The sequence below is a fragment of the Protobothrops mucrosquamatus genome, unplaced genomic scaffold (assembly GCF_001527695.2).
Source record: "Protobothrops mucrosquamatus isolate PMUCROS unplaced genomic scaffold, P.Mucros_1.0 scaffold3243, whole genome shotgun sequence".
Lineage (NCBI taxonomy): Eukaryota > Metazoa > Chordata > Lepidosauria > Squamata > Viperidae > Protobothrops > Protobothrops mucrosquamatus.
Window position 1 is genome coordinate 65,691 of NW_015389237.1, and position 24,902 is coordinate 90,592.

General features: G+C 37.8%; 1 protein-coding gene across 1 annotated transcript in view; it reads left to right on the forward strand.

Annotated features, from left to right (window-relative positions):
* Positions 1-21,836, forward strand: part of SERAC1 (serine active site containing 1) — a 25,048-nt gene extending 3,212 nt beyond the window's left edge. Inside the window, exons 3-17 of the mRNA XM_015826701.1 lie at positions 879-915; positions 2,230-2,366; positions 3,299-3,388; positions 4,421-4,552; positions 5,236-5,357; positions 7,301-7,429; positions 8,349-8,462; positions 9,037-9,199; positions 9,891-10,041; positions 11,342-11,489; positions 12,745-12,845; positions 14,346-14,443; positions 16,565-16,747; positions 18,901-19,044; positions 20,659-21,836. Coding sequence (XP_015682187.1) covers positions 879-915; positions 2,230-2,366; positions 3,299-3,388; positions 4,421-4,552; positions 5,236-5,357; positions 7,301-7,429; positions 8,349-8,462; positions 9,037-9,199; positions 9,891-10,041; positions 11,342-11,489; positions 12,745-12,845; positions 14,346-14,443; positions 16,565-16,747; positions 18,901-19,044; positions 20,659-20,798 — 1,889 coding nt within the window. The 3' untranslated portion in view covers positions 20,799-21,836. The remainder of the gene's footprint in view (positions 1-878; positions 916-2,229; positions 2,367-3,298; positions 3,389-4,420; positions 4,553-5,235; positions 5,358-7,300; positions 7,430-8,348; positions 8,463-9,036; positions 9,200-9,890; positions 10,042-11,341; positions 11,490-12,744; positions 12,846-14,345; positions 14,444-16,564; positions 16,748-18,900; positions 19,045-20,658) is intronic.
* The last annotated feature ends 3,066 nt before the right edge of the window (positions 21,837-24,902 follow it).

Here is a 24,902-nt window from a genome sequence, read left to right on the forward strand (position 1 = left end):
TTTTTTTTAAGTGATTAGACCCATATACACAGAGCTGTCACTTGCTCCCAATGAAGTAGGACTTAGTTTTGCATAACCTTGAATAGGAATTAATTACATTACCATTAAATTAATTATTTGGGACCTTACCTGAGACTTAAAGGCTTGATATCACTACCTCATGCTCTTATCTGTCTAGTAGGTTATAAATATTCAAAAATTGTACTCCTTTAAGCCCCAAATATGGGAGCTTTTGGAGTGTTATGGACCCTGCATTGGTTGCCAGTTGATTTTGGGGTCCAGTTTAAAGTGCTGGCTTTGATCTACAAAGCCCTTCATGGCTTGTTACCTGGATACATTCAGATCCACTTTCTCCAGCATCTGTGGTCCAACCAACTAGCTATAACAGTGAGAAACTGGTATGCATTCCACACTTTCAGGAGCTTGGGGGGGGGACTGAAACAAGGAGGTACTGCTTTTCTGTTGCAGTGCTGATGTTATGGAGATCAGTCTGATTCCTTCTTTTCTGACATTCCACAAGCTGGTAAGGGTTGGATTCGTTTTTAGAGCCTTCCCCTGATTTATTTTAATTCGATATTACCATCCTTTTGTCCTCTTTGAATTATTGCAGCATTATTTTTATTTTTGCATGGGACTTGTTTTATATTCCATTGTTTTTCTATGAGAACCTCCAAGAGTGTTTTTTATTGTATTGGCATAAAAACAGTTAATAAATAAGCAATATTTAAATTAGAAGTTAAATGGACTCACATGTATTTATTTTAATAATAACTAAGTACAGTTAGCTTAACCTCTGTATATAACTCATTATTGATATAATGTTTGTACTAAAGCATCCATTTTGCACATGCAGTGATACTAAACTTTTAATTTTTAAGGAAAAATTGTGAAGTTAACTGGCTCACTTATTCTGGGGTAAGTTTTTATTAGCAAACATCAGTTTTATTTCTAGCATAAACATAAAGTATCATACTTTGTAGGTGTTTAATGTATTATTTTTTCAGCTGTTCTTGTGAATATGTATAGTATGTTGTAATTGTTTAAATGCTGTGTATATAGTAATGTTGACAATATTATCTATCACTGAAAGCTGGTGCAAAATTAAGAATGACCCTATTTAATATATTTCATAGTCTATAATAACAGTCAATTCCTGCATTATTTTATTATTTAAAATTTGGGCCCTTAAATGTGAGCCATGTGAATCTGTCATTCCTGAAAACTTTAGAAACTGTGAGCTTTGAAACAATTGACAGGCCTCCTCTCCTCTCCCCTCCCCTCCCCTCCCCTCTCCTTTTCTCTTGGTTTCTAATCCACAAACAAGTGTTGCCTTTCCTTATTTCAAATTTAAATTTAGAAGCAGATTGTGTTTCCTGCTTAGTTCATGTATTTATTTATTGCTACCTATACTTGTAAAGCATTAAAGACTGTGAGATGATAATTGAGTGGCTTGCGCTGATCTGAAATACTCCTCCTGCTCCATCTCTGCATGATTTACTGTTTTGCTACTTTCTAGTATCAGGATATGATTAGGGGATAGACCATGGCTAGAAGGTAGCAAGGAACGTCTATCCCACAACCATATCCTGATTTGCCTAGTTTGGATATCAAGAGGAATCAAGAGAGTTCTGCTTATGAGAGAGGAAGAGAGAAGAAAGCGGGCAAAAGGAAGCGAATGGACATTTCTTCTTGGTGCTCTCTGAGCTTAGCTGTTTTCTTGCAGATATTTCATTACCTGAACTAGGTAACATCAGTGCTAGAAGGGGGTAGGTTTGCTCTCACTTTTATATACTCAATTTATAATATATAAAATATATAATATATAAAATGAGAGCAAACCCTGCTCTCTTCTAACACTGATGATGTTACCTGGTAGTGAAGCATCTGCAAGAAAACAACCAAGCTGAGAGACCACCCAGGATCTCTCATTTCAACCTTGAGCTACAAATATTCTCCTCCTTCGGAACATTTCTTTTTGTTTGTTAGATTGACATGTTCTTTCAGGATGGCATATGTAGAATTCCACATTTTCCCCACCAAGAGTGGGGGGAGGAACACTAATTCTTCAGCTGATAAAATTATGGACAAGAATTTCCAGCTTGGATCAGAAGTTAAAACTGTACATTGAGATAGGTTCGTTTTCTACGTAACCGCAATCTACGTAACTGCAATCAGGTTTAAACATGTACTTTAATGCTTACATTGATATCTGTCTTCTGCTTTTTTAAGTGGTTGTATATTTGCTACTTATGAAGTTTTGACTTTAAGAAAATTATTCAGTTTTGATACCCAAGTGGTACAGCAAGAAAAACTGAAATCCTACATCTACTTGCGAACAGTTTCTTTAGATCAAAGTGATTATCAAGGTAAGAAAAACTAGGTTATTGTTGAAAGTAGAAGGAATTAGAAACACAGTTTGAATGTAGGAAATATTAAATAAGAATTGGAACAATAGTATATTCATCCTAATGTTTAAGGAAGAACATTACACTATTGAGATTATGGAAGAAATTTACTCATATTCCCTTCTATTTTCTCTTTTTTTCCCTCATAATGTTTTTCTCATTTTTTTATATTCTCTTCTACTGGAAATTTACTGGGCTGGGACCAGGATGTTTTCTATATTCTTTTTAAATCCAGTTGAATAATCATTTTTTCTCTTCTTATTGTGTCTCTATTGTTAAGAAATTGTATTAATAGAGTATGGCTATCCATATCATAAGCTTCATTTGGTGATATCTCCCCTATTCCCACAAATAGTCCATTCTTAGCGATCCTCAGACATTTCTGAGAGCAAGTCAACCCTTAATCTTTAATTGGTGATCAGTATTTAGTTTGGTATCAGTTACATTCCTGTTTGGCTCGTAGTACACTTTTTCCCAATCAGGGCTTCAAGGTTTTATTTGGAAGGTGAGGCTACAATATTAGGAAAGATGCAAGTGACATTCTCTTTCTGCTGAATCTAACAGGAATTTATATATGGAGAGAGCCAGGGAGATGGCCTTGAAGCAAATATTCAGAAACTTATATAAACAAAAATTACAGAAGCATTCTTTTGGTCCTGGGTAGGGAAATAGTACAGTATTCAGAAGAGACTTAGGCTGACTCTTCCCTGATTCACTGGTCGAAAAAGGGTGGGAAGAGAAACCACAAGCAAAGTTGCAAAATTGGTTACTATGGCTTACCTCACTAAAATGTAGTTCTTGTTCTTCTTGTAGAATTGGTTTCCTGCTTTGGTCTACATGTAGGACTGACAATATATTATTTGACCAAAATGAACTCTCTGTTGCTTTTGTAGGAATCATATATCAAGTGAGAAAGAAGCTTCACCGAGCAGCCAAAAAAATTATAGAAATGCATGCTCGAATTTTCCAGAAGCCCTTTGATGGTAGGTTTGGAATGTCATTGTTAACTCGCTGTTATTTTTTTAAACTGTTATTTTTTTAAAAAGCAGAAACTTTGTACCTTTAATAGTTCATACCATGCAGAAACTAAATTGATGCAGCTTTTTCCATTCTCTCCACCCATTGCTGTTTCTGCATATTGGAAAATCAATAAATTTCTGCCTGTCATATATATAACTAAAATGCAAAGTGCCATGATCTGGCTAAGAACCCAGATTTGTTACCTGGAACAGTGACTAAATGTTTGGAATTGGTTCTGAATATGCTAGTTACACTTAAATGTTTTATAAGTCAATTGCTGTTTTATAAATAAAATATCATGTAAATGTTTATTCAGAGATTTAGGCTTAAAATCAGTGCAATAGTAGGAGCCAATTATTCAGTGAAATAATGTGCTTCACTGGATGCATTCAAGCAGACTTGATTGCCATCTGGCAGGAAAGATTTAGTTTGGATTCCTGCACTGAAGAGGTGTTAACTTGAAGGTCTTTCTTAATCTGGAATGCATAGTATTCTCATTGGGATGCAAAAATGACTTTTGGATATTTAAATGTAGTTCCATATATATTCTTGTTTTACAATCTCTGTCAAGTCCTAATCATTGGTTATGGCCAGTAAACTCCAGTTTCCAGATTCAAAGCACTCTATTTAATTGAATGGTCATTCGTTTATATTAAGAAAAATCTCCTTCAAATCAAACTTGATATTGAAGTATAGTTTTCTTGACAACTTTACCAAACTTGTTTACCATTACCTTATTCTTGGAGAGATTTTGTAACCCAATCTTGACTTTAGCTCTAGTGTTCTCTGGAGGTGTATCATCCAAGTATTTACATGCTTACCTTTTTGGATTAGCCAAGATCAGTTTGGTATTGTCATCTAAATGTGGATCCAGGAAATAGTATGCTTTAAAATGTTACTCTAAAAATACTACCTTTAGTTACAGTACTGCTGATAATACGAAGATGGAAATAAAGTGACTATAATAATCTTGTCCTATTTTATGTTTGGTAAAGAACGCTTCAGTACACTTGATGCAGAAGAGCGTGATTATGCCTTGTGGCTGCTTGTGAAAAGAAGTCAATCAAATGATAAAATGGTCCGATTACAAGCTGTGCAGGAATTGGCCGCCAATCGTTACTGGCATGGTAATGGTATCTATTAAGATAGCTACAGAGTTCTTGCTGTTGGCTATTATCTCTTACATAGTACTATGAAAAGGAGAGCCAACTGATATATCAGAAAGTTTTCTTATACGAGTTCCACAGACTTAACAGGAACAGTACAGGAACCCATTCATTTTAATTGGAACTTGTATTGGAGAACCTTTCACTGATTAGGATCCTCAAGGGGTTTGTTGCTTTGCTGAATTTCAATTACAATATGGGCTAATGCTTGATACTCACAATTATTTAGAAATAGTAGAGTCCTTTCAGTTCTGACCTCTACTTCAGCAAGAACCAGTGGGGGGGGGGATGTTTTACAGTGAGAAATCAGACTTCCTATTGGAAACCTGTGCTTTAAGAATGCTACTGCAATTCAAAGGAGTCTGAAATTAAACTGGCAACTTTTGTTTTACAATACAAACTGCAGGTGTTACAGTTTTATTAACAATGTTACAACTGAATCCTCCCCCCATCCACTGTCCTTGTTCTTCAAAATTGGGAATTTGTTTATATCTGCCATCCCTAGGTATGTAGTCCTTTCCAAACAGGTAGCTTATCCTCATTGTGTTTATAATTGCAAAGATGTATTGCTTGCTTATATAGTTTTTATTAAAAATATATTTCGGATTAGTGGAAATTCTGACTTTATATTTGTTTTAGTACAGATTATCAATACAGGACTGTTGCCCAAACAAGCGACCAGAGAACTGCTGTTGCTTTAGCTCGGTGTGAAGATGTTGATCTGCGATTTTTCCTGCCTCCTCATCTTTTACTGAAACCAAAAGATGTATGTATAATAAGATCCGAACGACCTTTATTGTGGGAGCTTCTTTTATGTAGATACTTGAAAATTAATACTTGGGAATTAACCAAGGTAGCATAATGCAGTTGCCAGAGGGCATCCATATGGACAGGCATACTTTTAAAATCCTTTTTTTATTCAACCTTTCCCAATCAAATCCTAAGAGAAGAGAGAGGCTCTTTGCCTGACTGAAAGGACTCCTGGGGGAAATTGGCCTCAGGAGGGAGAAAGGCAAGAAAGATCCAGAGGCACAATAACCCAGAGGGCTCTCTTCTGATTTGGGCTTCTCTGCTCTGTATCTCTAATCCAGGGGTGTCAAATTCAATTTCATTGAGGGCCGCATCAGCATTGCGGTTCCCTTGGGGGACCGGGTGGGTGTGGCCAGGGTGGGTGCAGCCTACTGGGTGGGCGTGGATCGAGTGGGTGTGGCCTACTGGGTGGGCATGGCCAGCTCTACATTGTTTGCGTCAAGGGTGCCTGTGGGGGCCTGGGCAGAAGTGGGACAGATCTGAGGGTCTCTGGCAGAAGGGGATGGGGCCAGGACAAGCGCCAAGACATGGTCCATTTCTTCATTCCTCACAAAAGGTGATACCTCCCCAGCATGCACCCAGGAGGTGGGGCCGACGCGGCAGGGGCTGGGTCCTCGCTGTTTCTAGACGGCCTTGTGGAGTAAGACTGAATGCGTTTCAGTATAGATGGCCACCACAAAATTGTACATTGTACATCGGGTCCCGGACGGCCAGGGCCAAGACAACGGGGGCCGTTCCCTCACTGTTTCCAGGATGGCTTCGCGGGCCACATGAAACCACTTCGCGGGCCGCATCCGGCCCCTGGGCCTTGTGTTTGACATGTCTGCTCTAATCAATCTCTGAATGCCAGTCCCCAAGACTCTTAGGTTGTTTTACTTAAGTATATCAGTCTACGAGTAATCTGAGTGTCCTCTAGGTGCCATGAAATCATTTCATAGAATATTGATACTCCTATTAGAAGTAAAGGATAAAAGTCAAGCCAGCCTTAGCTCCCAAAGAGCCTCATGTTCAAAAAAGCAATTGGTGTCTGTTTTTTTTTTCTCACCAGTAGCCAATGCTGGGTGGGAGGGGGAACAACCTAAGACATCCAGTAGTTGCTGTCTTGAAACTACCTTGCCCTAGTTTATTTCAGGATAGCAACTCTGCCTGGCCTCCTTGGTGATGTGCGAAAGAGATATATTGTGGGAGCAGTGCAACTTATAATATGCCAATATAGTTTCCTCCAAATTCAAGAATCGGTGGAAAGCTCATGAATATGGCTGTGAGAAAGAGCCCAGAGATGTCATTGGAAGGGTAGGAGTAGGAGTGCACTGGAGGTAACACAATACAAGTCTTAAAACCCCAGACTTCACCTTGTGGAGTGTAAGAATGGGAATTGCATTGAGAGGACTCAGGACTGCTGTCTTTCCCATCCATAGGAGTAGAAGTGATCAATGTTTGGAGGAGTTAAAGACTGAGAGGCAAGCTCTGTTATTCACATTCTGAAAACCCTCCAAAATCAATCTGTGCCATACTTTGGATTTAATTCAGAGGAGGTACTCTGGAACAACTGGAAATATAAACCCGGTTCATGTCTGTAGTTGCAGCTGCTTTCCAAAATACTTATTTTGAGAAAGAGAGAGAGAGAAATAGTTAGCTAGGTGCTTGTTAGGAGTTACTTTATGTCTGTACTATATCCTCTGGTTTCTGCCCTGCCATCGTAGGCATGCTTCCCTAATCAGATTATCCTTGAAGGAATATGGTCTCAGTAGAAAAGGATTGCATCCCTAATCTGGAACTTTATAGACTAAAAGTCCTGCTGCTTCCTACCATAAAAACATTTACAAATCCTAGTTTTTTTATGTGAGTCATTCATCAACAAGATACAGTAACAGAAATGTTTGTGATTTCATATTTCAGACTTGTTGCTTAGAAGATGAACTTCGACTGCTTTTGGCAGCTTTACCTCAAAAAGATCTTGATCAGTGTGTACAGTATTTTACCTCTTTAGCTTTAAGAGAAAGCAGCCAGACCATCGCTGCCCAAAAGGTATATTCTCAAAACTTAAAGAGTTCAACATTCTAGTCAACTGGGTACTTAGAATTGGTGTTCTATTTGTGTGTTTCCTCCTTAATGTATGATATTTCTGGTTCCCATTTTACTTTGCATTTTTACAGCGTCTTAACTTTGTACACCATGTTGGGTCTTTTGATTTGTTGGCCTATGAATCCAGAGATAAATCTATTAAATCCACAATATAAAAAGTGACATAGTCTTTGAGTAAATTTGAAGTTATTTTGTCTTGCCAACAAGTTTCTAATTTAGAGGGCTGGTCTGAACCAGTAGAAATGAGAAGATGGTAATAAATATTTGCTTGCTTCCAGATGATTACATATTTCAGTTATATCAGGGGTCTTCAAACTTGGCCCTTTTATGACTTGTGGACTTCAACTCCCAGAATTCCTCAGCCAGCATGCCTGGCTGAGGAATTCTGGGAGTTGAAGTTCATAAGTCATAAAAGGGCCAAGTCTGAAGACCCCTGAGTTATACCAATTCCTTGAGCTGACTGATAACGAAGAGTAAATTCTTATTGGAATTTATTTACTGGAAATTTTTTGCCTCCAGAATAACAAAATGTTTGTTTAAAAATTATTAAATTTTCATATCCCTCTTGAGTAATTTGCGTGGAAAGTAATTTTAGTAACAAGAATGCTCCAATGGCTGCTAGGATAGTGATGCTTCTACCTTGCTGGTCAGTATTTTCGAAATGGTTTGAAGTTGCAGCATCTTTTCTGTAAAGTGGTCTCTTGTTTCCTTTGACCCATTAGAGTACGCTGTACTCTTTGTGCTTAATTTTTTAAAAAATGGAAAACACTACACATTGTTGCATAAATGTTGTTGTAAAACAAACTTAAGGTTGTTCATTCTGTTGTTCTGAAATTAATTTCCAACGTGTTTTTCCTTCCAGGGAGGCTTGTGGTGTTTTGGAGGTAATGGGCTTCCATACTGTGAAAGTCTCAGTACCATACCTGCAAAGACAGTGGAACTCTTTTGTTTGCAAGCTTTAGTAGAACATTCCAAGGTAATGTAGCAGAGGCACCAATCTGGGCCTGGAGCCCTCTTTGGATCTCAGTTGTGCAAACAAGCTGACAATATAGACGTAGAGTTAGAAAATGGTTCCTATTTTTCACGGTAAAAGGATATGATTTTCATTTTAAAATAGATGAAAGAAATATTTTCCTGTTAAATGAACGGTCCTTTTGATCAAACCAATTAATTTCAATTATATTCTGGGTTCTGCCTGTACCCACACTTGCTGCTACTTTATAAACTTTGTGAACTCAGCCATTTGCAGCCCTCTCAGGCCCAAGTTAAAGGCATAAAGAGAAAATCCCTGCTCAAGCCTTGTTATAAACCCAAGATAGATTGTAAAACATGTAAGTACTATTCTACTTAGTCATGTTATGAGGAAATAGGACTGTACTGCAATGTACACAGCGTAGGCATTCTCAAGTCATTTTTAATTTTTTTTCGGTGTCTGGGTAAATAGTCAACCTTCCCTTCCCCCCCTGACTCTTTGTGCATGATATAATTTTATACTTGATTTGCACACTGTTAAAGTACAGCTGATTACTGCAATTTCTCTATCACTTCAGATTCCTAGCCATTGTAATAAAATTGAAGCAAACAAGGGACTTCAACTCTTGCAAAAACTGTATCACCTCCATAGAGATTCTCGCAAGATACAAAGAAGTATCATTCACATAATTGGAAATATGGCACTAGATGAACGTCTTCATGCATCGATAATACGTGCAGGTAGTAGCAAATGCATTTGTTGTTAATTGAAAAATATTTTATTAAAATATTTTGTCTTGTGAAGTTTCCTTGCAAGAGTCATAGGGTTTAGGAAATCAATACTTTAGAGTTGGGATTTTAATTATTTAATATTCCAGGCAATTTCATATAATTTTGTCAAATATATTTTCTCATTGGTTGAGCATAGTGTGGGTGTATATTGAATTTATCTTCGGAGTAAAGGAATTGATCAGAACTTTCTTATATGTCTGCAGTGTGAAGCAGTGCATTTTTCTACACAGGATTCCTTTCCAAAAGGGAAAGAATTAATGGATAAACTAGATGAATGATTAAAACAAAGATTTTCCTGACAGGATGGCAGTTTCTTTCTGGAGGGTTTGAGCAGACAGTATGCATTCTATCTATAAGGTGGCATGATCTGTCTGTCTGTCTTGATATTGCTGCATGAATTATTGGTTATAATCGGTCTTACACCATATTCTCAAACATGAACAGGAGAAATTAAATGTTTAGACTTCCAGTTGCTAACAAATAATAATTTTGCAGAGAATTGCCAGAAAAAAATGTGGTGAAAAACAGTCAATGTATATAATACTTTCCTACCTATTTATTACTTACTAAATATACCTTTGTTAATAAAACATCCGAGTAGGTAACAATGATGCAAATGTTTTATTTAATTCAATGCTAGGATGGGTTTCTATACTGGCAGCTATGATGAAGTCTTCACGCGTCATGGAGTCCTCTCATGCTGCAAGAGCCTTGGCTAATCTGGATAGGGAAGTGCTACAAGAAAAGTATCCAGAAGGTGTATACATTTTACACCCACAATATCGAACCAAGTAAGCAAGCTCTATCTTCTTTATATTAAGCCTGTTTTGTAATTCAGGTTTATTTCTAACCATACTTTAGCATGATTTAATCTGCTGATATAGCCAGTCCTTTGCAGGGAAGTTGATTCACACATCCAGTTGTAAAAATGGACCAATGAATCATCAGATGTTGCTGTAACCATATATCCAACAGTTTGGCCCTGAGGAATTGTTTGTGCAGGGATATGTTTTTCTTTTCTGTGTTTCCCCTTCCTGTATTCTGAATGGAAGGAAAAAATTCAGGAAACTGTCATAAACTGAGTCAGATTTTCAATATTGCCTGGCTGCATAAACAGCGAATGTTTTCAACCTTAGCTGGCTCTTGGTATGCACAGCATGGATCAAATAATTTAAAAGCAGGATACAACCTTTTGCATTAATCTCATTAGCCTTAGATGTTTGACAACTTATGTAAATTGCTTTGGCTTTATGTTTGCTTCTGGGGCAAGCATTATAAATATACTACAAGTAGTTCTTGTCTAGTGACTGTCTTGTTTAGCGAATGTTCGAAATTATACATTGATGAAAAAGTAACTTTACACCCAGTCCTCACATTTACAACTGTCACAGATCTGTAAAGCAATATCATAAGCACAGATATGGTTTCACTTAGCAACAATGTCTCTTAGTGACCGAGTTGCCAGTTCTAATTGTGGTTTCTAAATGAGAACTACCTATAATATTGTGCACTGCCTTAGGATGGTAATATTGTACATTATGCATAATGCTTAAGCCTTCGAGACAGTAGTATGTTGTGAGTGACCTAGGCTATACAATCTTGTGGCAGTTAAGCCTTTGAAAATTAGTAACTGAGAAAAGGGAAAGATGCAAATTTACCTAAGATTAACATCTTGCTAAGGGGCACAAAATAGTTTCAGACAATAGATAGTAAGAAGTCCAGAGTTCAATTGGCTAACGGAGCCTGCAGAAAAAGCTTGAAAAAAGGAGATAAAAAAGGAGTAAATCTGAGGTTTTGGAAGGAACTGGGTATATGTGAGGAGATATAAGTCAACATTTGATTCCTTATTCTGGTTTGGAATTTAACTTAGAATAATTCCATCAGTTTTGATCTGTACCATTACTAATAATTTAAGTAGAGATGGGATAGGAATTATTGTATTTATTTGAGAGAGAATTCTTTGCCTAGATTACTGTTTTTCAACCTTGGCAGCTTTAAGATGCATGGACTACACTTCCAGGAATTCCCAACCAGCATGTTGGCCTAGATGCTCTTGTTAATAATAGATTTTTCTTTATGACTTCTCTCCAGTACCAGTGAGCCCATTAAAGCCGATGTCCTTTTTGTTCATGGCCTTTTGGGAGCAGCATTTAAAACATGGAGACAACAGGACCTTGAGTACTCTACAGATGACAAAGACATGGATGCAGAAGATGACTACAGCGAATGTTGGCCAAAAGTGAGAATCATTAACTACATCTCTTGGGTTGTATGAACCAGGACTGTCAGGATTGCTGTTGCTAAGCAATGAGGTCCCAAGACATCACCTTTTATGACTGCATAGTGTAACAACGGCAGTCCTGGTCACCAGTTCCTGTTGAAACCCCAGGACTACCTAGATGATGATGATGTATGGGTAATCTATAGTTAAATTCACAGTCTAAGACTGGAAGAAACTTAATAATTCAAGTCCTAACCAAGAACCTAAGGATTATTAAAATTGCATCTAAGACTATAAGTCACTGGTGTCAAACTGCCGGCCCATGGGCCGGATCCGTCATGCCAAAACCACGCCCACCCCAGCTCCGACAATAGGAAAAAGTCGCGATACGTCACAACACGTCATGTGACGTGGCGAGTTTGACACCCCTTCTATAGGCAGTTCCAAGCAGGGTGGGTATTTTTTGTGAAGTTAGGGTATTCAGGTTTCATAGATTCAGTATTGCCAGATATCGAGAAAATCCTTTAGGTATTGCTCTGAGGACTCCAATTACGATTGCTTTAACAATACATTTCTTTTTCCATAAGCGTTCAACTTCAGTTAGTAAGTCCCAGTATTTCATACTTCTTTTCCAGTTGTTTCTCTTCAGTTCCTCTACATTATGCTCTGTTATGCATAAATAACAGAGAGTAGCATTCGTGTGAACATCTATTTATTCAGAGGCACCTATGTAATCACCAGCACAACAGACTTATTTGCTTCTGTACATGTACATCAAGATTCTCTCCTGATGAAGCAATTTCTTTTTTCCTTTTACTATACCTGTACCCAGAGAAGGTATCACTTCCTTGATTTCTGCTTTATGCTTAGACGTGTAGCAAGTCATAAGTGACAGCTTGGTCTTTTCTAAAATGTTCTGTAGCCTGCTAACATATCCAAATGCAGAGGCTTTGATTAATTGATAGAGATCAACCAATCAGAATGATAGAAACATTATGTCCTAGAAGAGTCAAATGAAAACTTTGGCCCTATATTTATGGATTTAAAGGCACAAGAGTTGTTTATAAGACTAATGCTGGGTTGCTGAAATTAAGGCAATAGAACCTGCTAGCAAGTCATTTCAGATGATATGCCCTGCAATCATAGTTTACTCTTCTGATTCACTCGTCTCGCTTGAAAGTATATTGCTGATCCTCATTGCATAACCTGAAGCCTAAACACCTATCTGAAATGCAATTGTTTTCTGTTTTGTTTTCTTGTATCCTAAATTTAGACTTGGTTAGCATCTGACTGCCCATCGCTTAGAATTATTTCTGTGGAATATGATACCCACCTTAGTGACTGGAGAACAAAATGTCCTGTAGAGAGCTACAGGTAAAGAACGGGGGAGCAGAAACTTTGAAACTCTGTTATGTTTCTATACACATCATTCTGTATATTTTAGAAGTGAATATATTGCTTATATATTTACATTATGATATTAATATTTAATACTAATAATATTATATGTATGTTGATATGTTTTGAACAGTCTAAATTCATACCTGCATTTGATTAAAATAACAGATTGATCCTTTTCTGTAAACTCTAAAAGAGCCTGGCCAGAATTGATCAAGATCAGTCTTAAAATATTTTACCTGGGTTCAGTTATTGAATTAATCCATGATTTGTTTAACAAAATTTAACCTGATTTAACAATGTTGAATAAACTTTGGCAGAATTCATATAATCTTGTCAAACCATTTTCAATATCCTCCTAATGCAACCATACATAGATAGTAGTTGCTCCCTGAAGAATATGTGGGGAAACTTGATATTCCCACAACAGTGATTTTGTCCCAGTTAATGTGATTATGTGCTGCCAAATTTGCTCCCTCTTCTCCAAAAGGAGATTTGACTTGGATAATACTGCAGCTGCTTAATTTAATATTTGGAATAGAGATTATTTGATATCCACAGTAATCTAAAGAGATGTTAAATAGCTGTGTACAGATACTTATCTAAAGTATTAAATAATGCATTACTTCCCATGTTTGTTTAGGTTTAGGTTTAGGTTTATTGCATTTATATCCCGCCCTTCTCCTTGTGACATAGCTTTAAACATTCTGTTTTACATATCAGCCAAAATCCCCTGTGCTTACCAGAAAACATGTTCTAAGATATATACATCTCATGAATTACAGCATATTGATCTGATTATTTGGATGCTAACCATTGTTTTAAGCAAGGTTTGATTAAAAAAATATTTTGTACAGCCAGAATCTAACAAGATCTTGCAATCTCTCAAGTTTTTTTTATATTCTTGCATAACATTTCATCAGATCTTGACATTCCCACCCCAAATCTCACTAAATATGCTTAAACCTGATGATATTTAGTGTCTCCATAGTAATTGTTTATATTTTTAATTAAATTATGAAATCTGTTTGGAAGGTCACGTATGTTGTAATGCCAATAGTCAATGAGTTGTTGACACCTAGTTTTTGTGGTGATACTAGTAGAAGAAAGAGCCTAACTTGGTAAGTTTAATATCTGTGGATTTCAACTCCCAGAATTCCCAAATAGTGTGGCCATTGTTACGTATTTTAGAACTTGAACACAATCTTAAAGTTGCTAGGGTTGGGAAACACTATTCTAAAGGTTTCGGTAATGTGGCATACTGATCCACTTGTAAGAAAAGTTTCAGAATTGCTGCCCTAAAACATTCCAACATTTTGACACAAGTGGATGCTATGGGGAAAAATAACTTACTCTATGGCATAAGCTGAGTTTAAGGAAATTTGAATAAAGCTGCCAAGAAATAATATAATTCTTCAGGATATGCTTGCCTTGCTATATTTGCCCCTCATGCTTTGTTTGCTGTCTCATCTGCAGAGAATCTCTTGCATATCGAAGTACTGAGCTTCTCAAGAAACTAAGAGCTGCTGGCATTGGAGACAGACCTCTCATATGGCTGTCGCATAGCATGGGCGGTAAATTCATTGTATTCTGTATCAACTTTTAAATGAATTACTTCAAGCTTGTTAGTCCTGTAAATATAGTACATTGGTTTCGTTTGAAGGCAGTGTTCATAGGATCGTAGTACATAGAAAGTAACCCCTAATACGTGGATTTATAATAATAGTGGTGCATAGGATATGTGTTTAGATGTGGTGTATTTTCAGCCACTAGTGCATTTTCAGTGTGTTGTTTGTGGATTTTCAGTAGTTCCCTCCTGAAAATTCTGATTTTCTAGATGCCACTCTTGTCAGAAAACAGTCTTAAAAACCTTATGTGGATGACTAGTTACAGACCTTCTTCCCCACTGTTGCTCTCTGCCTCTTTAGCATGTTTGTATTCAAACTTTAATGAGCCCAACTTCCTTTAATTTTTGGCACTCTTTTATTTCCTAACTGCACTGCTAACACAACCTAGACCCTTCATGTGTTCCAATACACCTTGTTGGTAGATTTCCTTTGCAAGCATAACAGGATGGTAAGCATCTCTTTGAATACTCATCTCCTCTAAGCCCTTTCTTGTAGTTTCCAAAGTGTCTGCTGAAATTTTGGGGGGGCTGGGGGCATAATGAAAGCGATGATGAATTAATGTGTCCTTGGGCTCTGTGTTTACTGGGAAACAATATCTAGAAACTAGGCTTCTCCTTGACCATTTAATAAACCAATGAATAAAATAGTAATTTGGTTACCTCTCTATAACCTCTGCTTGTTCCCACATCCATTCCATTGGAAATTGAGACAACTTTTAGTAGTGGCTTTTCCCCAGTAGTTCTTTCAGTGTATTTGTTTGTATTCTGCTGAGTATTGACATTTCAAGTTCTGAGCCTTGACGCTATCCTTTGGCACAGGACGCATCCACCATATATCTGTCAAAACATGAGATCACCCTCTAGTAAACTTTTGTTCTTCCTATAAGCCACAACCTCTGAAAAATGAATGGAGAAGCTAAGATTTCACATGCACTGACTTGGAATAGTTCTATTTAAAATGTCATATTATCTCCACAGTGCCAGTTGGCTTTCTCAATGTGACCCAAAGTGCCTCCATCCCCTCAGTCTGTTTTTGCACTTTCGTATCTGTTTATCTGAAGGGCAAGCAGAGAGATTCACGAAGTTATATTATTTTTAAATGTGACTGCTTACATTGACTTCCAGGAGGCACAGTGTGACCCATTTCATCTTACTGGGACTCATTTGGGGAGCCAGATTTTATTCTATGGCATTCAGAACCCTCTACAAGGAATTGAACTCTTTGACAGTTGCACTTTAGAAGACTATATACAGTGCATTCGTTTTAAGAGTTACCCTAAAATATTAAGATCCTAGTTCCTGGCATTCAGCAGTTTACAGGAAGGGATATATAGAAGTCATCACAATTGTACACATAGTCCATCTTCCCTTAAGATGGGAAGGTCTTCTGGGACCTCAGAAGCACGCCTTTGCCAGGGCTGCCCCTGCCCTGTGGAATACCCTCCTGCTGGTGTTTCAACAGGCCCTCCATCTTTCTAGCCTTTCAAAAGGCTGTTAAGACTTGGTTGGTTTGTTTGTTTGTTAAGACTTGGCTGGTTTGTTTGCTTGTTTGTTTATCAGTCATGATTCTTCGCTGCCCATTTCCTTCAAGGATCTCCCATTTTACTGAGGTGCTGGGATTGTGTAATAGGACGCATGAAAGAAGGGTAGCTGAACCTGCTGTGGGAGACACTTAGGTTGCAGGTTTTTTGTTTTTATTGTGTCACAGTTTTTTTAATTGTTTTTATGATTGTTTTATTTATTAGTTTTATAGTTCCTCTGACCCGCCCAGAGGTGTTTAAGATGGGCGGACATGTAAGGCTTCTAAATAACTGTATGGTACTATGCATATAACTAGACAGGGCTGATGGTCAATTTGGTATCTCTTGCACTTGGTAGGGGTGGTCTGGGGCTTGTAGAAAGAGGCCTTTTCCAGGGGAGGAAAAATCGACTGACCCTCCTTTTCTGTAAAGAAATCAAACCAGGAGGTCTTCAGTGAGTTCTGAGAGAGCGATTTCCTATCTTGTGTCTCTGTAATAAGCATCACAGCCCTGCATTGATCCCACTTCATAGCTGTTTTTCTTTTCAGGTCTTCTGGTCAAGAAAATGCTGCTGGATGCTTCCATGGACCCCGAAATGGCTTCCATAGTGGACAGCACACGGGGAATTGTATTTTATAGTGTTCCTCACCATGGCTCCCGGTTGGCTGAATATTCCGTAAATATCCGATTTCTGCTCTTCCCTTCTGTGGAAGTCAAAGAGCTCAGCAAAGGTTTGTTTGTTTGGGATAATTTTTGTCTAGTTCTGGAATGTGTGTATATTTAAAACATAGCTTTCTATAACTCTCTCTTTCTCTATGTGTGTGTGTGTTTGTGTGTGTATAAATATTAACAATTAATATTTAACAAATTAATATTAACAAATTATTTACACGGATCAAAGGAACACAACTTCATTTCTATTTATTCCTTTGATGGAGCTTAATGGAAATGCAGTTTTCTAGACGATATTTTTGGAAGTGGTTTACCATTGCCTTCTTCCTAGGACTGAGAAGGAATGAACTTAAAAGTCACCAAGCTGGCTTTTGTGCCTAAGCCAGAACAGATCTCAGCTTTCCCTGTTTTTAGTCCAGCATCTTTATCAGTAGAATAAATTCTCTTAAGCTTTATTAAGGTGGTCCAAAAGGATTCAGAACACGTTTGTATCAACAAGTGATGAGAAGGAGCTCCAGCGAGAAATGAAAAACCCTTCGGTCCTGATCCCAACTAAGTAATCTTCTGTGACGATCAAACATAGCACGACGTCTCTGTCCACAGTCTTGGTAATGGCAGATTTGTATAGAAGAAAAGTGTCCTTTCTGACACCCTTCACTCAAAAATAAACACGAACCCCATTATTGGTTCAGCTATCCCAATAAAGGGGTTGCATGATGACAGTGCCCAAAGTCTTGTAACATAGATGTGAAGTAACAGCCAATTCTGTAAGATGAAGCCTGTTTCACATGGTTAGACTTGTAAGAAAGACAGGAGTGAGTGCGTGAATACCAATTTATGTGAAACTGATTAAAAATTAGGCATCTGAAGATTCCCATTTCTGAAACTGCATTTTCAAGACAATTTCTACCCTATCCGGCACCGCTCGAGTTTTAATGCAAGAGTCAGAATCACTTTAGTCTTCTCAATTAAATGTAACGTCTTTACCCATAGGTCATTGTTGCCTCCAGCCACCATTCAGAACCTCTACAGTGTTCCTATAGAAAGAGGGAGGTAGAGTACGATGGACATCTATGTTCTGATTCCAGTAGATTCCCAATCTGTGCTTCATGTCAATATAAATGAGGCCAGTATAAAGGCCTCTGACAGAGTCCCTTAGCATCACTTTCAGGACCGGCCAGTTCACATTTGAGATATCCCAATATTTGCTCCCAGACCATATCAGGAAACGTGTGAAACAGATATTAAATAGGAATGCAAAAGGGAATTTTAGTTAAGTTCAGACATATCCTCAATTCAAACTTAGCTGAAGTGTAATCATTTCATAACACCTTACCTGTTATTTATTTATTAAATTTAAACTCAAGGCAACTTTGAGCAAGCTGTGGTTTTGCGTCACCCACCCACCTACCCCAATTTGTTGTGTACAGGAAGTTCTGTCCTAGAGCTCCATAGTCTACTTTAGGGGCCTTCAAACTTGGCCCTTTTTGACTTGTGGACTTCAACTCCCAGAATTCCTCAGCCAGGCATGCTGGCTGAGGAATTCTGGGAATTGAAGTCCACAAATCATAAAAGGGCCAAGTTTGAAGTCCCCTGGTCTACTTTCCTTCCCTTGCATTCCTGGATAGAAAAATAACTCTTTAGACTTTGATATAGATAGAACTTTTGTAGGTGGGCCATTTTGTTTATTTTCAGTAAGAAGCTAGCAACACATAGAAATGCTTATGACCATTGGGACTAGAATTTCCTTTGCTAAGCAAGGAGGTTGCAAGGACTGGTTGTAAGTCACTTTTTTCAGTGATGCTGTAATTTTGAATGGTCCCTAAATGAATGGTTTAAGTCAGGGGTCTTCAAACTTGGCAACTTTAAGACTTGTGGACTTCAACTCCCAGAATTCCTCAGCCAGCCAGGGCTGGCTGAGGAATTCTGGGAGTTGAAGTCCACAAGTCTTGCCAAGTTTGAAGACCCCTGGTTTAAGACAAGGGTTACATGTACTTCACCACAACAAATAGAGGCTGTGATACCACCTAGCCTTGCTTGCATATACCAGACTGGCACTCAATCTTTAAAATCAGTGCTTGACCGCAGATGCGCCTTTCTGAACTGAAATCCATCTTCCATATGAAAAACATTACATGCAAATGTATACCTCTGCCTGAAACGCAATGTCTAAAATAAGAAATCCACACTTCATTTTTCTGTGTTTTTCCAGATTCGCCTGCCCTTAAAGCACTGAATGATGACTTCATCTCATTTGCCAAGAATCAGAACTTTCCAGTATTAAGCTTTGCGGAAACTTTGCCGACACGAGTTGGCAGAATGCTGAGTCTGCATGTCGTGCCAGTGGAATCTGCAGGTTTGACATTCCCAGCATTCCCCTTCGGAAATTTATCTGGCTTTACTCATTTATAGCAGTGTTTCTTAACCTCAGCAATTTTTAAGATTGTGGACTTCAACTCTCAGAATTCTGGGAGTTGAAGTCTACATGTTGTCATGGCTCCGACAGATGAAACTCTTCAAAGAACTTCGAGGCATTGTTTACCTTAAAAAATCTTTATTTGAGAAGCATAGTATCGGCACTAACATAGTCGAAGCCACAAACTGGATTCCCCTCCCCTGAGCACATAGTATCAAAGCACAATTCCCTCCTCCAATTAACAATCATAAATCACATTCTCCAATTAATTTGAAATGCAGGCTTTCCCTCCAGTCCTCCAGCCCGTCAATTCTTACCATCTCTTATTTCAATAACCTCGGTTCAGCATTGTTACGTCTAGCTGAACTCTCTTGCACATTCCTCCCCCCAGCATCATCTAACTCTAGCTCTAACTCTAAAAGTAAAACATAAGAAGAAAATGGTTGCCTCTCCAACTGTTGTCAAAGCAAAAACATCCGATGTTAGCAGCGGAAGGCCAAATGTCTTAAAGTAAGTCCAAATTAGACAAATTAACAAAAAGTAAATGAGTTAATGAAAAAAGTAAAAAAAAAAAAACACCAAAGAAATCAATGATTGACTTCCAGTTGAGGAACACTGGATCAACCATCATTACACCTCAGGTCCCAAGGTAACTTGCTATCTCATGTTTTTTTCTTTATATGCTCATTACTTACATTTTAAGTACTGTGACATTAATTATTTGAACATTTTCACTAGGACAGTTTCTGTATTATCAAACACAATGTAGTTCTTTAGAAACAACTAGGAATAGGAGGGTTGGATTTGCCCTCGGTTTGAAGTTACTGCTTCTGGCTTTTCTATATTGTGGGAATTTTTATATTATATAGGTAGTCCTCAACTTAAGGCCACAACAGTGCCCAAAATTTCTCTTGCTCAGTGAGACAGTTGTTAAGTGAGTTTTGCCCCATTTTACAACCTTTCTTGTCACTGCAGTTGTTTAAATTAGTATGGCTGTTAAGTGAATCTGGCTTCCCCATTGATGGTTGTTGGCCAAAATGTCACAAGAGGTGATCACATCAGCCCAGAACACTGCAACTGTCATAAATATGAGCCAGTTGCCAACTGTCTCATGATCACGTGACCATGAAAAACTGTCATAATTCACATTTTTCAGGGCCATTGTAAATTTGAATGGTCGTTAAATGAACGGTTATAAGTGGAGAACTAACTGTATTTCGTTGTGTAATTGTATGTATGTTTGGCCTGAAAACAAGGTGCAGTTTTTCTTTTAATATGCATTGTGTAGAAAGGGTTTAAAAATTAGTTATTTCAAACCAGTGCACATATTCCCCAAACAGCTAAGACATAAATTATGTACGACATCCTGTGAAACAGCTTATGGATTACTCCAGCTAAAATAAACTTTAGGTGTTTTTTATACAGTTTAGAATTTGGTTCAGACAGACAGGCTACCATCTTGCCTAGAAACCAGGGGAAATCCCTTGAATGTCAATATGTGACGTGTGTCTTTTCTGTGATTTTTAATGCTCTTTGTTTTCATGTCTGTTTCAGATTTAGGCATTGGAGAACTCATTCAGGTAGAAGTTAGCCATCTCAACATTTGTAAACCAAAGAACAAAGACTCTTTCCTGTATCAACACACCTTAAAGTTTATTCAAGATTCTCTAAAAAAGGAGCTGGGAAATCAGTGAGTGGCAACACTGTGCATATTTGTTCTTTTACTGGAACAATTCACCAACTTTTCTTTGAATCTGAGCCCTTACTGGCAAGGCAGCTGTTTTATTACAGTCAAGCTGATTTTTAACATTGCCTAATGGCAAACTGCGGGTGCATTTCTGGTGTTGGATATTGTACAAAGCATTTTTGTTCATTTTGAGTTCCATTTAATGCTTGACAACAAGGAAACAGTTATCTGAGCTCCTAGGTCTTTTCACTGCTTTGTAAACATGTGTTTTTTTACCTAAAAAGATCTTCATTCTCTGCTCAATATAGAAAGCAAGCTGCTATGCCATGAATGATTATGCTATACTACTTTGTTCAGTCACTGACGCTAGGCGGGTGGGGACACTTGACCCCTGTATATATCGTGCATACTGGAGAGCAAATACACTAATGCCATAAATCTACTCTCCTATGCTGATGTACTTATACACCCACATTGCACGATATCAAGTTCTTTATGGACATTCTGATATTTTAAATATAATAGAAAATATGTGTAATGACAAATGAATCTGCACCCTAGCCTGTATTTGCAGCTGGATGCAAACAGAAAACAAGGGTATACTGTAAATGTGCTACTGTATAGTGTTTGGAAAGCTATTACAAGCCCATAACTATTTACTCCAAAGAACTGAAGCAATTTCTTGATTCCACGATGACAGATTTTCCTGTGGTCAGTTTATAACCAAAATGCCTCATGAAGTAAAAAAAATATATTCAGAATTGTTGTTTGATTCTGCATAAAAGGCCGGATTAGTCAAGGGAGCACTCACTTGAGATGAATCAGAATTATGTCTTTTTACCACTTAAATTTTTGCAAAACTCAGAAGATAAAATTCAGTCTCAATGTAATCTGAATAGCCTGCCAAATATATATTGCAATATTGAAAATGCGAAACACTCCAGGAGGGTAGAAAGTCTTCCCTTTGGCTGGTGCCATTTAAGTATTTTGAATCTTCAATAATATAATGTATAAAGCAGTTGTTCAGTTCCAACATGAAACCAAACTATGGCTTGATTTTTTTATGTAAATGAAAAAAATTCTTCCTGAAGATTGCTTGTCCTGTTTTATGTTCCATTTGCTTAATATTCCAGTGGTAAAATTGCCATAATTATTTGAGTTGGAAGTCACAACTGATATTGTCAGCTGTTACAAACCATGGTGTGGAGGTTATAGGGAACCTTAGTAAACCTTGGCTATGGTTTAGGACAAGGCTTTTCAACCAGTGGTACGGGTACCACCTGTGGTACATTGGCACCTGGCAGATGGTACGCGACCATCCTAGAAAAGTGGGGGGAGGGGAATGAGTTGAACCGGTGGCAGCACCGCACAAGCCTGAGCAAGAGATGGCTGGAGTTGCAGGGCTGTCAGGGCTCAGCGGAAGTGCCAGGATCAGCACTTCTTCGGGGCTGTCAGGGCTCAGTGGAAGTGCCAGGATTAGCGCCAGGCTCCAGCTGGAGCTCGGCGCTAATCCTGGTGCTTCTGCTGAGCCCAGAAGAAGTGCCAATCAGTTGGAATGTTGCAGCATCTCCAGGGTCTTGTAATTTACATTCAGAAGCTTGGCAACTGATTCATATTTATAACGGTCACAGTGTCCCAGGGTCATGTGAAGTGACCAAAACCTGCTGCAACCACCCAGCAGATGGGGGAATAAAAACCAAACACCCCCCACCCCACCCCCGCTGCCAATCCTCAACAGAAATGCTCACAACAATGAAAACCTCGGGCAGGAGGAAGAACACCGCTGGGTGGGCAGGCAGGTGTCTTGCTCGGCTGTGGCTTGGGGGGTACTTTTTTCAGTGCCATTGTAACTTCAAACAGTCACTAAGCGAACTGTTATAAGTCAAGGACTATCTGTACTTCATTACTTTTTTCCTTTTTTGGTCATCAAGTTTTTGACACCTTGCTAGGCGACTGGTGGTACTCGGATATTGCCATACCCTAAAAGTGGTACAATGGGTGAAAAGGTTGAAAAGCCCTGGTTTAGAATGATAAATTAAGCCACTATATTTGTCGGCAAAGCAGATTCCTTTTGTAGACAAAGGGAAAATGGTTATCCATATCAATTGGCTGCATTTCCTAGTGTCAAAAACGTTTGTAACTGTCAGAGCCATCTGAAGTTTACATTCCCATTGCCACCCACCCCAAATAACATATAGTCTAACCTACTGTAATATTTTTTTGTGTGATTATCAACTAAATACTATTTTGCGTATACTTTTTTAGGCAAATCTTGAATTTATTTTTTACTAACGCAACTGATTAAAAAAGGGCATGTCGTAAACATAAAAAATAAACGCTTGATCATTACATTGCTTACCTACCGTTATAACATTACACTTTTAGGAAAAAACCACCATAAATTATTTTTACAGAATAAAACTTTCTAACAAGTTACCTATCACTAGGCAATTTATACATAACGAAGTAAACAATATGTGAACTATTCATGATATCAAATCTATGAATACTGTTGTCTAAATGGATACATGACTCAGTAGCATCATAAAACTACTGGTGTTGAGTCGATGTAAGGTATGACTATGATTTGGTCTTGAATGAAGTAATTGAAATTCAGCTTTGCTCTTCAACATTGCCTGTGAGACTTTCTATATATTTAACCAGTATTTTTTTATTAAACATTTTCAGAGGTTATATTTTACTCGGTGGAAGAAATGTTTTTAAAAACTGCTCAGGACTTTTATTTATTGCAACATTTGCCTGTTCCATTTTTGCTCAGGGTAAGTGGCATAAATTGCAATTGATTGCACAGAGTATGTTACCAGAAAGATTCAAGTTTTAATGAGCCATCTCGCTAGGCAGCAAGTTATACAATATAGTGCCGAAAGCCGGATACCACTTCAAGTAGAGCAATAAAAATAACTTTCATTTGCAATTTATAAAGTCACTTAAATTGACTTGCTTTCTAATGCTTTTATTAGCATGTAAATGACCTGCCACAAAGCTGTTAAATTATCTATGTGGCAGAGAATATCGTCAGTAACAGTACACTAGGCTTCCTTTTAATAGGTGTTCATTTTTCATCTTAACATGCAGCCATAAATAACCAGTGACGCTTGTGGTTTCCTTATTAAAGGGGAGGGTTAGAGCAATCTTCCCTAACCAGCTGTCCCATGCCAAGGGCAACAACCAGAGGGAGATCGTGGGAGTTACAGGCAACCCATCTAGAGAACATAAAAGTATGTCTTCTAGTAGGCAACTGTCACTGCTACATACCCTCCTTTTCATTACTTGATTTAATTTTTGAAATGTTGCTTAGAGTGGTGTAATGGTTGACTTGATGCAGGGGAATGGAAACCACAATAACCTATCTGATTTGGCACTTTATTTTTTTTAAGGTTCATTTAATAAAAACAATAGCATCGTGTTAGCTAATTAACCTTTAGCCATGCATAGTATATATACCTATACAGGAATAGGCCAAGACTTGTTTTTCATAAACCACATTTTTAATATTAACAGAATAAAAAAGCCAAAAATACATGTTGCATTCCATCCCCCAGGAAGAAAGGAAATCATAAACTTCGTTGCTTCTTCTAAAGCAGGGGTGTCAAACTGCTGGCCCACAGGCCGGTTGTATCATGTGGAGGCCGTGCTGACCCCCAGCTCTGGCAATGCGAAAAAAGTCACGATACGTTGCAACACTAGTGTTCTAAAGCAACATAATTCTTTTCTCTATTAAATTACAAATCAGATCCTAGATTTTTATTTCTCACCTGAACTGTAAAGCTAGATCATTGCATCTTTTACGTTGTAAAATATGTAAAATGATTTGTGCATAAAAATATTAGCCTTTCAGTGCACATAGTAATTAGTGTTTTTCCCCAATAATCCACTGGACATTTTATTAGCCAAAGAATACTTGAGGTTTAAATACTAAAAATGAGAATAGAGGCCTCTCATATATGTACCTGTGTTATTTCCGACCTATGTCATATTTAGGTCGTTTCTTCCATGGAAAATACACTCTTATTCATATTAATTCAGATTCATATTAATAAATCAGATCTATCCTATATAATAGAAAATTAACTGGTTTATCCTATGAGGT